The sequence below is a fragment of the Ornithodoros turicata genome, chromosome 10 (genome assembly GCF_037126465.1).
Source record: "Ornithodoros turicata isolate Travis chromosome 10, ASM3712646v1, whole genome shotgun sequence".
NCBI classification, from domain to species: domain Eukaryota; kingdom Metazoa; phylum Arthropoda; class Arachnida; order Ixodida; family Argasidae; genus Ornithodoros; species Ornithodoros turicata.
In genome coordinates this window covers 8,275,322-8,289,648 of record NC_088210.1, presented here as the reverse complement: position 1 = coordinate 8,289,648, position 14,327 = coordinate 8,275,322, and the positions used below count along the sequence as shown (strand labels likewise).

The 14,327-nt window shown below is 47.2% G+C and overlaps 1 protein-coding gene across 3 annotated transcripts in view; it reads right to left on the bottom strand.

Annotated features, from left to right (window-relative positions):
- The window catches only part of LOC135369698 (nuclear receptor corepressor 1-like), a 48,775-nt gene that overhangs the window by 17,990 nt on the left and 16,458 nt on the right, over positions 1-14,327 (bottom strand). For 2 of the 3 annotated variants that reach the window (XM_064603212.1, XM_064603211.1), the window contains 9 exons: positions 13,759-13,815; positions 13,645-13,697; positions 10,428-10,494; positions 8,641-8,726; positions 8,424-8,577; positions 7,133-7,366; positions 6,376-6,519; positions 723-874; positions 490-533 (listed from right to left, as the gene is read on the bottom strand). In XM_064603212.1, coding sequence (XP_064459282.1) covers positions 490-533; positions 723-874; positions 6,376-6,519; positions 7,133-7,366; positions 8,424-8,577; positions 8,641-8,726; positions 10,428-10,494; positions 13,645-13,697; positions 13,759-13,815 — 991 coding nt within the window. The remainder of the gene's footprint in view (positions 1-489; positions 534-722; positions 875-6,375; positions 6,520-7,132; positions 7,367-8,423; positions 8,578-8,640; positions 8,727-10,427; positions 10,495-13,644; positions 13,698-13,758; positions 13,816-14,327) is intronic. The other variant, XM_064603213.1, reaches the window with a different exon arrangement.

Sequence of the window (14,327 nt, the reverse complement as noted above, 5' to 3'; positions counted from 1 at the left end):
AGCCGTAAAAGTTAACTGTGGCTAACTAAACGCGGGGTAAACACAGGCTCGAAGCCAGGACTAGGCACGGCCCGATCCCACCAGGGTCAAACCTGACCCCAGCCCTGTCACGTGAAAGCCAGTGCAGTGCCCTAGTCATCGGGTACAAGACACACCGAGATCCGCGCGAAGCAATTGTTGAGACAGTGTTCTGAGCAAAAGAAAACCATAGCTACAGAGGACAATGCTTTTCTTTGTACAGTGCAGGACAAAGAGTTACGGAACACTTAATTCCTTGCCGTAACACGTACGGCATTCCTTCCTCAGAGTGACACGCAATAGCAGCGAATGGGACCGTACAGACTTGCAAACAGGTGATGGGGTTACCTAGGCGCGTGACTAAGACCACACAATCCCATTCGCGCGTCACCCGGGGGGAAGGAGTGCACCGGAGCGTGTTCCGTAACTGTACATAAATGAGTAAAAAGCGCTGCAAATGATAGTACATACCCTCGGTAGAATTCATGGCACTTCTCTCCTGTACATTCTTCAGCCTGTCGGTCCAGAGAACACATGCTATCAATACACATCAGAGGGCTTCTTTTCCAGGTTAAAAGCCTCACACTTAACGCGGACAAGCACTGTACATCCGGCGGCATTCCAACTTACGCCACCGCTGCACTGTGTGCCGACCGTATTGTACGAGAATATACTATAACTGCATCAGGAGCCACACTACTGACCCATTCAATGTGTCGGACACTTCCGGCCCATTCATGTGGGTCAGGCTGTTTTCCATGGTGGTAACGGTAACCGTCGTTGCGACAGCAGCCGTCGTCACCTTGTCTTCCGCGGACGTCGTCACGGGCACACGCACAGGTAGAGACGTGCTCACCTAGAAAATAACCACCCAGAGCACCTGTGCAGTAATGTTTGGCGGAAGAAACACGTTTCTAGGCACTGTACACATAATCACATCTAGACGTTTCCTCGAGGGGGCCACAAACACGCTCACGTCAACCTCCAATGCATTTCCGCCTCACAAATTTCAGACTGATGATTGATGGCAATTTTTTTTTTTTTTTTTCAAAAAACGGCCCAATGATTTAGATGCAGTTCGTCATCATTTCTGTACGTCTCCCACCAGCCACAGATGAGCAGCACATTTGATATCCCGACTGATCCCTGGTCGTTTTGCAGACGCAGTAGTCTGTCAGTAGAGGCGGTTGAAGACAGAAATAGGACTGCACCAGCGACGCACCCTATGTTGAGTGCAGAAAAGTAACTGCAGACGACACCATGGATACGTATCATGATGCGAAAACCATTTGGACTTCCGTGATACTTGTCGCTACGGCATTGCCAGCGATAGTCGTCAATGTGTCGACGGTAGTATGACACCGCAGCAGAAAGCAAAGTCGTGCGGCCTCACGTTCCCACATCAACTGTAGTGGTCCCTATTAGCGTCAACATTTCAGACAACAGCTACGACAACTACAGCCACAAAAATCTGTCGCAGCAACGTGCACTGGACTTGGGAGAAAATGCGATTTAGCTAAAGACTGCTCGATAGACCGTCCGGAACAGTGCAAACATGAAAGGGGCACTTAAACGCAAAAACAACTTGCTCTCAAATGAAACTCCGTGCCTGTATTAATATAATGCAAGCAAAATTAGTTCGCACGGCACTACCGTTTAGAAGAAACCGCAATAAAAACAGAGCCGTCTTTGGCGGCCACGAATGGGATACCCAGGAGGCAAAGATTGGAGGCATCCAATGAGACAGCAGACACGCACGAATACCTATTGTCCGCGTGTTTTATATTTGGAACGGGTCCGATCGTAGTGTTCCGAATATGCGCGGCTTGATGCGCACTGCTGCATTTTTCAATACCGATTCACTGAATTGTAGCCCACAACAGTTCTCGCGAATGTTCCGCTGACAACACTTATATATTCACGTCCTTCGGACAGTGGCGCTAGTCCGCTTCGGAACGCGCGCTATGCTATTCTTAGAGCCTGAAGTTTTCGGGAAATATTTTTTTTCTAAATTCGGGGGTTAAAAATCGGGTAAATAAACGTGTGCACTAAATTCATGCGAATTCGGGTGAAAAAACTTCCCTTACGCTGAAATCGGGGAGAAATCAGGCTCAGTTATTCGAATTAATTGTAGCCGTTTGGTACAAACGGTGATGTAACTGAATTTTTCTGCCAAACAGGTAAGTTGGTACATTCCTACAGACATCCCAGAGAGGGCAATTTGCCTGGTAAAAATCGGGTTTCACCCTAAAGAGGCAACCTTCAATTTGGGGTGCAAATTCGGGGAAGAATCGGGTAAAGCCCTAAAACTTCAGGCTCTAGTTATTCTCCAGGAATGCTCCATGGCGTGGCACGTGCGTGCACGTGCAGTATGGACTACGAACACCGACGAGCACGAGCTGAAACGACGTTCCATGCTTAGCACCGAAGCAAGAAAGAGTCGGAACGGAATCAAAGCTTTGAATTATGGTAACGAGTACGAAATTAACACAGCGTGTAACGTAATTTGAAGTGAACTTGTTTTCGCATTTTAGTGCCCCTCTAAATTGCAAGCCCTCGATGAATGCAGCTGCCTCTTCCGTATATAACCAAAACAAACACCAAAACCTTAATTTTTGTGGTGAGGGCCATCTACCGTATTTACTCGCATGTTTTGCACCAGCGCACAATTTGCGCACCCCTGGTTTAGCACTAAAAATGACAAGAAAACAAAAAATCGCTAAGGCCGCGTTTTTGTTGCAGATGAACTTTTATCGACAGATAGCAATGACACCTTTTCTTTTGTAACGGACAACCCTTTTCCGATGCCACGGGGAATCGCAAAGGAAACGCCGCAGAACCATCCCAAGATTCCCACTTGCGCTCATCCACACACGAAACAAAATCAACCACGCAACTCCGGAACCGCATGTGCAACGCCCAATGGCGCCGGCGCACAGGTTTATCACAGAGTCAGCACACCGACCCATGTATTGGGCTCCAAGAGCGTAGGACATGAGCTACAGTAAATACTGTAAACTAGGGGTGTGCGAATATTCGAGTTCTCGAATTCGAATATCCAATATTCGAATTTTCGAATATTCGACTGTTCCACGAATATGAACGACACAACCAGATATCAAATCAAAATCCCCCACTGCTACTGCTAAACAGCATACGGGAGGGACGCCGCCCCTTCCTCAGGTGAAGTACAGTAGAACCTCGATAATTCGAACTCGCTTAATTCGAAATCCCGCTTAATTCGAAGGTTTTCCGTGGTCCCGTGTTCACATGTTCAAATTTGACCCCATAATTCGAAGCACTAAAGCGCCGCGTCCCGCTTAATTTGAAGGTTTCCCGCGGAAATATCCACCATTCATGAGCTTCAGGTGACACGTGCCCGCCGACGTCCCTCTCCTGTTAACCTTCTTCCATGCATTTTCCTCCTCGCTCTCGGTGTCCCCAACCCGTCGTCACCGTCATGCCGTCATCGGCGCAGTTTCGGTTGCGCCATTTTCATTGTCTGCGTTCGCAACGCCGGTTGTAGAAAGACATGGGCAAGTACAAGACGCCAACTGTGAAGGAAAAAGTGGCTGTCACCGAGGCCACAAAATCAGCTATGTGCTCGAAGTCTCGGCTGGCAGAGCAGTTCGGCATACTGCCTGTGTGATACCAGCAAACGAGAATAACGAGGAAGACAACGCGGATGAGGTGGAACGCGTATAGCAGCAGGAACAGACAACACTGCAAGTCCCTGTGGGTGCCGTGGACTCTGATGAGCTCGTCGACTTTTTCGAAGATTACGCGAGAATTGAAGAAGGTGAACAGACGTGCGCATCGTCCATGCAAAACGACTACCGCGGTGCCTCGAAGTGACGATAGCGGAGACGACGAGCTGAACTACCGCGGGTGCTCTCGCTTTCGGAGACGTTTGGAGCTGTTACTGTCACTGTCGTGCGGAAGCCAGCGGTGCGTGCATGGCATGATAGACTTAGTGGCCACCTTGGAACGAGCGGTGACGGCCGACAGTACAGTAACTACTGCAAGCGACAGAGATGATCGATTTTTTGTGTAATGAACTGCATTTTGCTCAGTCACTTGTTGAATTTGCTTAATTCGAATACCCGCTTAATTCGAAATTTTTTCGCGGTCCGGGCGGCTTCGAATTAACGAGGTTCTACTGTATACACAATAAACTTGGGCTAATGTTATTCTAATTTGTCTAATGTTATTCTGTTTTGTCCTGCAGCAGAAACAATTTCGTAAAGCAGGCTTCAATTTTGTAGGCGGCTTCACCTCATGCAGGGAAGCGCCAGGTGAAGCCCACTTTCGGGAGGTGTCGTTCGTATTCGGCGAATAGTCAAATTATCCGGAAATCCGAATATTGGGTATTTCGATTTGCGAATCGGATACTTCGAGTGATTGATATTCGATTCGAATTTGAGAACTCTAATATCCACACACCCGTAAAAATAAAGGATTCCGTGAAACTCTGTGCCAAACGAGGGATTCCGCGATGAATTCCGAATTCCGCGAAATTGCGCGGAATCACGGAATCGCGGAAAACGAAGGGCCTTAAAAATACGTCTACAGTACCTTTTGAGAACAAAATTTGAAGTAAAATCATATGCGTCTTTTACATAGCTGCAATGCCGACAGTAAAGTACCACAAATTTCGCCCGATTTGAAAGGAACAGAGTGTGTTATACGGAAAAAATTAAATTTGAAAGAAATGTTACATCTCTAACTACGTTTTCTACTACCACAACCACCTTTGCTGCTACTTTAACAAGGACGTCTGGCAGTTCCTAAACGTACGTTAGAAACTGCAGACCTTCGAGGGAGCCTCAGGATAACAGGACAGGTGATGATGTGTAAGTGTACACCCCAGAATGAAAGTGAGAAAGAGGAGAGTAACAATTCCTGTCTCTGTACCTTTACGCTGTTCGACGTGTAACGGGAATCTTGGCAGGATAAAGTGAGCCTCTGAAGAGCAAGGCGGGGTGATCAGGGTAAAGACGAACAGAAACGAGTAGAAAGAGAGTAAAAGTCATTGGTTTAGAGACTGCATTTACTCTTTTTTTCCTCAGGGTGCATACGCTTTAAACATCCTAGATATTCGGGGAATCCACGTCCTTCCTGGTGTAAGGAGTACTTGGGTTCGGGAGTACTATCATATATCGCCGCCTCAGTTTGGAAGCACAAAGACCTGAAGGGTATGCGGGTACACCATTGAGAGCATTATCAGGCAGCATAGGGGACCCAAAGCCGTAGCACGAGATTACACCAAAATTGATGACAGGAAATTATGTCGTCTCTGTAGAGCATTCGTTTGCGTCTGCAGAGAGCCTGTTCTGTTTTGGGGGTCATGCGTTAAAGATAGTAATTTTGAAAAGATGTTGTTCTTGCAAGCTAATAAAGCTTTTTGGAAATGCCATTTTCAAACTTCACACATTTCGGATTTAGAGCCTCCAGATTTCGGGAAATATCTTTTCTAAATTCCGGGGGGTAAAATAACATTTAAATAAACATTTGCTATAAATTCGTGCAAGTTCGGTTGGAAAAACTTTCAGTATGCTAAATTCGGGGATAAATCGGGCTCAATTACTCAAATTAACCGTACCGGTTTTGTGCAAATGTGATGTAACTGCATTTGCTGAAAACAAGTTAGTGCGCACTCCTATAGACGTCTCACAGAGGGCAGTTTGCCGGGTAAAAATCGGGTTTCACCCTAAAGAGAGAACCTTCAATTCGGGGAAGAATCGGGTTAAACCCCAAAACTTCAGCCTCTCTTCACATTTGTACAAGCCTGGGTTAGAACAAGAGTGGCAGTCAGTTCAATAGAGTCCCGTAGCATTCCGCAAAATTTTGTGGAACTGGCCATGTCTCACCAAGCCTGCCGTTTCTCTAAGTATTTTTTTTTTTAATATTACATAAATCAGATAATTACGCATGGATTTCAAATGATCTGCAACATTTTCGTGGGTTAAACCTGATCAGTTGAGACTGCAATGCCCGACACAAATGATACTGCTGGCACTTAACGTGGCTGAACGTGCAGCAACAAAAGAAAATTTAAAACTTTTTAAAAACATTTAAAAATTTAAAGAAAATTAGAAAAAGGAACTCCCGGAGAGAAGTAGTCAGAGATGTCTAATTTTCTCTCCACACTAAAAAGTTACCAAAAACTGGACAAACGCGCGGGAAGAATCCTTAAGCAACACTGGGAGAATGCTGCAATTATTTTTTTTTCTTCTTCTTCTTTGTCTTCCCCACAGAATCCCCCAGATTTGTGAGTCCCACCTCTGCAGAAATGTAAATTTTGCCCCGCAGAAATCTAGGGGGCTTCACACGTGCCGACGTTCCAGATTGGCTCACCTGCGTTGTCACTTGTGTAGAAGGGATAGGTGGGGCCTTCACCATTGCGCGGGTACGCTTCTTGACGTTGTGCTTTCTCAGCAGCTGCTTGTAGTTCTCACCCTTCTTGGTAAGGTAGTAGTACTGGACACAGTCAGCTACGCTCTGCAAAGTGGCAACAGGGGGTTGTTCTAGCACACGAGAGTTCTACTACAGGGTGTGACGGTACACACGTCCACTCTACCGGGTGTTTCACAAGCATCTGCCGGCTGAACGATTCGGAAATGGTTCGCCCTATGGGAAAACTTTATTTCCGGTAAACGTCCTCCGGACGACGGCCAAGGGACGACGAGTGAGTGGCTCATTTGCGTGCACACTTTAACTGAATAAAAATCCTGAACTTTTAAAGTTCACTTTCGACGATTTCGACACCTGCATTGTAAAGGTTGAAATCTTCAGCAAAAAAAAAAGAAAATATTCCCGAAAAGAAAAACACTCGCGATTTTTTTTAGTACAGTTGCCGACCGCTTTTTGGGATGCCCATTATTCGGACTCCTATGGGGAAACCATGGCCTTTGCCAGAGGATTGATACGAAGACCGAAGGCCAGGCTTTCTGGCGGGAATTTTGAAACCCCACATTCTGGATTGCGCACTTGTATTGGATTGGCAATTACAATCCTATGCTAGGCCGCTCTAAGGCTCCCGAGCTGTACAGCTGGGTGACTCCACTGTGGCGCCACGTCCTTCGGAACCGGCACTTCTGGGGGTACTTCTCACCTTCCTTTCGAGGTACGACGCTATGATGCCGAAGTTCTTGGGATGCTGGAGGTACTTTTCTCGGAAGATTTCTTTTTCCTGCTCCGACCACACGTTCTGCATCTGACGGTCCTTGTACTCGACAGACAGGTCTTCCACCACGCTGTTCTTGTTGAGATAGCGCACGTGCCGCTGCCGAGAATCCAGCAAGATTGGGGGCACAACGGCGTAGCTCCGCATCTTGCGATCTTCATTCTGAGGTGAGGCAAGAGTGCATCCAACCTCATTTACCGTGACAACATTGTGAGCAACCTAAGACAATCCAATCACAGCCTCCATGCAGCTACCCCTGTGCTAATCCATGCAAACTTGAATAATCCTTACTTCCAATTCACAAAAATATAAATTTCTGAAGAAAGAAAAAGGATGCCCGGGCACTTGTGATGCCTGTTTGCTCTCTGGAGCTGTTAAGAAGCCAAGACAAAATCACTAGAGGTGAGTGCGGGTAAGCAAACTTGGACCCATACAGCACCCGCAAGAACCCGCAGGGCTGTCTGTATACGATAGCTCCACAATATTCCTGTCAATTACCATTAATTTGAGTAAATTCGGCACGCTCTTCACATTGGTGGGGTGGTGGGTTTACTTGGCAAATTTCCAAGTTCAGTTCGCAAAAATTTACATAATTAAACTTAGGATGCACGACAGGCACATCAGGTGGCGGCAAAAACCTAGTAAGAACCAACGCCGTTGACCGCATGATTCTATGCGCCGTAGTTTTTTTAAAATTAAAATTCAATGACACGTTTTCTGGGACACCCCGTATAACTAGGGCCTGACTTTTTCGGGTTAAACCCGTATCCGCCCGATATTTACCCCCCGAATGAAATCTGTAAAATTCGGATTTAACCCGAATCTACCCGAAAATATCCGGGTCCCGTGGCACGCTCATAAGCGTGCATTAAAATAAAGTTTGATAACATTGCTAAACATTAGTTCCATGTTAAGACAAATTTTTATTAAACAAAAAAAATCACCCGAATTCCTGTCGACAGAATATGCCGTAACGGGATTTGACCCGAATACACCCCAATTTTCGAATGAAAAATATCACCCGATATTTACCCCCCAAATTTGGCCAAAAATAAAACCCAAAAAAGTCCAGCCCTACATCATGCTGACATTCATATCGAGATTCTACTGTATCGTAAAAGTTTCGTGCTCTGTAAGATCGGCCAGAAAATTCGTTCTCTACGGTGGATGAGGTCCGTAATGGTAGACCGCACCCACCCAGTGAAGGAAGTGCACCCACCTCCTGCTCCTGAAGGCCATCCATAATCTCCTCCATCTCCGCTTCACTGCGCACCCGCTGTCCCGCCCGCGAGAAACGTTCCCGGTCTTCCCTCTGCTTCTTCAGCTCCGGAAACTGCTTCTCAAAGAACTCTCGCTGCTTCAGCTCCCTCACTCTGAAAGGGGGGGAATTTCTCATCAGTAACGCGACAAGAGCCACGCGCGATGCAGACGCGTACTTTCGAGCTGCGTTGTTCTCCCGCTTCTCCATTTTCTTGAGCCAGGCCTGCATGAGTTGGCTGTAAGTATCCATTAAGTATTTTTCCTGAAAGAGGGAATAATGGCATCTGAGCTCTCTCCAGTGAAACGTGAATGCGTCCACACAAAGGTTGACTACAAGGAGGCACTAATTTCTCGCGATGTTTGGCGCGTTCTTATCTACAGGGTGGGTGCAGCTAAAGTAGCCCCACATTTTCACACACGGCGCTTTCCCTGCATACAATATACGAACTTACGGTGACGCCGCTGCGCCGCGGTGCACATCGAGAAGAAAAATCGTGGTATCTACGCAATAAAATCGTCAGCAACGCGAACTTTGCTCAGTGTATTTCCAACGGGACATGGCAGAGGAGCACAGTTGCGTCGCCCTGCCGCTGGGGGTGCCGCTGATGCAGAAACGAAACGAGGCCCGCTATGCCTAGCGGTAGCCAGACGCAACCGTGCCGTAACCGCCTTACTGATTTCTGCATAGGAAAATCGGGATGCACGGAGAGCAATGATAATTTTTTTTTTGTTACGCAGAGTTTGGTTACTACAATTCTACTGTTCGTCTTCATCCGAGAAACGCGTCATCCCATGCCACCGGAAGTTCACGCGGGAAGCGTGGAACGCCATACATGCAGAAATGTGGGGCTAGTTTATCTGCACCCACCCTGTACTCCAGATGTCGCCTTTACCGGCCCTTCTAGTGCAGTAATTTGCCATTTCTGCAATTAAGGTTGCCAAACCAAAGATCGAAAAATCACTGGCACCTGCCTTACCCATCCGAAGACTCTTCAGTGAGCACTAAAACCCCGGCAGACAAAAGGGAATGCAACCCGGATTGCATCGCACTGACAGAGGGAAGGTTGATCAGCAAGGGAGAGAGTGTGTCGACGTACTTCATCATTATTAGGCTTGACGCGTCATCCAGTTTTAGGCACACAAGAATCGAAAATACAGTGCCAAGGTACATCCGCGAAGTACCCAGAAAATAACCAGGGCGCCAACGCTGGCGGCCCTGGCTGTGATGAACTGCAGCTAGTTTGGCGTGACAGAATATGTTCTCTCACTGCATACAAGCAGAGCAACAACAACAACTACTTTATTACGGGATGGTAACTGGAGAGTTTCATCACCGAGGGCGACCCTCTACCCCATTGCTCGTGGTGATGCGGGCATGACATGGTGATGGCATGCCGGTGTTTATATTTAGAGCCTGAAGTTTTAGGGTTTTACCCGATTCTTCCCCGAATTTGCACCCCAAATTGAAAGTTGCCTCTTTAGGGTGGAACCCGATTTTTACTAGGCAAATTGCCCTCTCTGGGATGTCTGTAGGAACGCACCAACCAACTTGTTTGGCAGAAAAATGCAGTTACATCACCGTTTGTACGAAACCGCTACAGTTAGTTTGAATAACTGAGCCCGATTTCCCCCCGATTTTAGCGTAATGGAAGTCTTTTCACCCGAATTCGCATAAATTTAGTGCACATGTTCATTTACCCGATTTTTACCACCCGAATTTAGAAAAAAATATTTCTCGAAAACTTCAGGCTCTACTTATATTGCATAACCACATAAGCTCTTGGGTTGCACAAACTCTTCCGCGCAAATTTAGGTGGAGCCAAACCCTGTGTGGTTTTGGAGACAGGGTATGGCCATCATTTTAGTGCCCCATTAATATTGTTGCTCTTACTGTGCATGCACCCATCATGTGTACTTTCCTCCCTGTAACATTCTTGTGTTCACAAAGGAGGCCGTTTCTTACCCGTGATTCCCTTTCTTGTATTCGCTTCTTAAAATATACTGTCAAGCTTTTTCTGAATTCTTGAAACCTGCAAGAGAATGATCACCAATGAAAGAATTCATCCGGTTCGTTTGGAGCAACCTGCTTTAGCAGTACAGTAGAATCTCAATGATACGAATCTCACGGGGTCGCGGAAAAAATTCGTATCATCCGAAATTCGTATCAAACGAATTATACCAAAATAAAAATTGAGGCAAGAAAATAGACAGTGACTGTTCATTTTCCGTTACTGTCAATGAAAGAGGTCGGTTGTAACGCTTTTGTGTCTCCGTTTTTGGCGAATGCTGCCCAAACACGCGAGATGATTCAAAAGACGTAGCACGCGCTTTTCACCCGCGGGTCGCGCGACAGTGATCTAAAGCGAGCTTCTCCTAAAGCAAGCAGGCGTTAGGTGAAGCCGACTTTCGGAATGGTGACGCGTAATGTTGCCACAAGTTGTCCTGATATGTTCCCTCCACGTGTTCTGGGGTTCCGGTCGCTGTTTTCCGCCAGAGCGATGCCACACAGCTGCGCGGTTTATTGTTGCGAGGGGGGTAAAAAGGTCAAAACAGAGATAAGGTGATAAGGTTCCGGGCCGTTCAATCGCTTTGATCTTATCTCCACCACCACCAAAAGGAAAGTCATTGCTTGCATTGCGCTACATGATGTAAGGGAGTTCGTGGTGAGGATCGCCCTCCCTTTTCGAAAGACGCGACAGCATGACTCGCGCGCTCTCGCGTCACGAGGGAACGACCTCTGTCGCATCTTCGGCTCATTCGTAACATCCGTAAAGGCAAGATAACGTGTTCGTATCATCCGAACTCTAATACATGGGAAGAATAGGCATTCTGGCCGGGACCGGAAAAGAATTAGTATCATCCCGAAATTCGTATCATCCGTGATCGTATCATCGAGATTCTACTGTATTTTCCGCACAGACATTGGGACAACAGTTATGTACTATATTAAGTTTTATGAAAGCAAACTATTAATGTGACACAACCTCCTGACCTTCGTCCTAGGATTAAGTTGTTTTATTACACTCATTCCGGTCACAGTGAAGTCCGAAGGCTCAGTTTTCCGGACTAAAACGCTCGCGGTCAAGAACCATTATGATTATTCTCAGCACTACGGCACAAACTTCAAAACCGCCATGTTGGAGTGTGCAGTTGGATTGGATTGGTAATTGGAATCCTAGGCAACGCTGCTCTAAAACTTCCATACCCTACCGCCAGGTGACGCTATAGCGACGGTGGCAACAGAGCCATTTATAGGGAGAGTTTAGCCATTCTTTGATCTTATGCCGCCTCGTGGGTGGAGCCTATTTTGACGTCAGAGTTGTCGTGGCGCCGCCCAAAAAGCCTGAATCCAAGCAGAATCCGTTTATCAGCCATCTGGCGCTCGCCATATTGATGTTGTCCGTCAGCTTTGTTGTCGCAATGAATGCATCTACAGGAATAACCGGCTTATAACCCACAGCCGCCTGTGATAAGAGGAGCTTTGTTGCCAAACTGAAAGAGTTCAAGGACGAAGGGCTTTCGAAGGACAATGTACGCACGTGTCTTCCCGCCTTCCATAGTAAACAACGATAAGCATCAATATGGCGTCGGCGACCGGCTGACAACGGGACAACAATAGAGCACAGCGAGGGAGGTGGCTTAGCCGTGACGTCGCATGACGCGCTTCAAGTTAGGCTCCTCCTAATGGCCGAACTCTCCCTATAAACGGCTCTGGGTGGCAACAGACCAATGTTGTCCAATGTCCCGTTGTCAGCCGGTCGCCAACGCCATATTGATGCTTATTGTTGTTTACTATGGAAGGCGGGAAGACACGTGCGTACATTGTCCTTCGAAAGCCCTTCGTCCTTGAGCTCTTTCAGCTTGGCAACAAAGCCCCCCCTTTATCACAAACAGCTGTGGGTCAGAAGCCGGTTATTTCTGTAGATTGCATGCAGTGCGACAACAAAGCTGTCGACCAGCTGGCGGACGGCATCAAAATGGCATCCACCAGGTGGCTGATAAGCGGATTCTCATTGGATTCAGGCTTTTAGGGAAACGATAACTGTGACATCAAAATAGGCTCCACCCATGAGGCGGCAGAAGATCAGAGAATGGCCAAACTCTCCCAATAAATGGCTCTGGGTAGTGAGCGCCTCCGCTTTCGGAGCTGGCACTTTTCGCGAGTCGAGTTTCCGCTTGGGCACGCCGCTGCAGCTCATCAGCGTTCACTGTGTTGTCACATCTTTTTAAATCTTTGATTTGATCTGATTTGGGCTTTTCTGGCGCATTAGCTACTAAGGCCATAATGCGCCCAATACTACTGTAAGTGTTATCTAGGTAAAATTTGTGCGTTTAAATAAATCTTTTAATTAAATTAATTTAATTTAATCGCATTTGCGTGAGCATCGTATGCTCGCGCAAATGCAAGTGGGTATCCTCACATGCAGGTGCTGCACGTGGCAGAGAAGGCATTTGAAACTTCATTAGTGCAGTTGAGGTGAAATAAAGTTTAATTTAGTGACTGTCGGATTTTTTGTTATTTGGACTTTTTCGCGGTCACCACCAAGTTCGGAAAAGTGGTCGTCTACTGTAGTGGGAATACGCACAAGGGACAGCTGCTCCTCACAGTGAGTGATCTGGGGTGAGCCCTTTTAACTAGAGCGTCTAACCGAAAGACTTTTCGGTTTAATTCGGGTTCGGTTATAAACGTTCGGTTCCAGTTGAACTCCGGAGATAACATATATCTGTTCGATTAATTGGATCAGAGGCTGTAAACAGGTTCGAGGTTCTAACATGCTACAAAATTATAGGCAAGCCACTAAAAATGATACAACATCTCGTAGTTACGTTTTTTACGCATTTATTTGTTTTTCGACCAATGGGACCCCCTTGCATCCCCTCCCCGAGCGACGTGCCGCCAATCTAGGCAGGCAGACAGACCGCTCAAATCCCCACGTCACCCCCCCACCACACGCCAACCCGAACTGAACGGGTAACCGCCCAAATTTATATCGGTTCAGTTCCTGTTCAGCTCCAAGATGGCACAAGTATTTCCGGTTCGCTTCCGGTTCAGTTCCAGCAAAAAAATTACAGTTAATTCTGTTTCTCGATTCAACGCTCTGGTTCCTCGACGGACTCTCGGCTTGCGTGGCCATTTCAAGCACGAATAAATGGAGGGAAAACAACGGCAGCAAACTCACTTTTTCTTGTTCTCGTGATAGACGGCAGTGTCCGACGGTTGATTGTACATGGGCTGCGGAAGAGAGAAATTTGTTAGGGCGACATGCATCCGCTGCGCCAGCAGCCACACGTACCAAGTCCACCCTTGGACCTAAATTATCCAACGTAGCATGAGCCTGCTGAGCTTTTTTCTGAAAAAACAGAGAAGGAAAAAACGTGTTCAAGACCCTTCCGTCGCTCTGACCGTACGCTCGCAAAACTTGACGGCTGTAACACTCGGCATGGACTCGGCATGGAGATTACTTTGCGGCACGTAACGCATTCCCGCAGGAGAGTCAACGCTGAGCCCACTGCACCCACGTGACCATCCCTTCCCCCTCTTCCCTCTCCGCTTGCTCAGAAAAACGCAGAACGTTGTTGAAAAAAAAGAAAACCTTTGTGCACCGAGCTCGATTTGAGCCGAGCACCCTGGGTCTTCAAGCAAAAGGCCTTACCACGGCATTACACCTTCACCCGCCTTACCCTACGCCTTCTGCCTGCGATGGGTAAAGGTGCATTCACACTAGTGTAGTGTAAATGCACCTTTACCCACGCCAGGCAGAAGGCGCAGAAGGAACATTGTTAAGGCCCTTCCTTTTCTGCGATTCCGCGATTCTGCAAAAATTCGTGGAATTGTGGGTCTGCCGCGGAATATGAGGTTTTG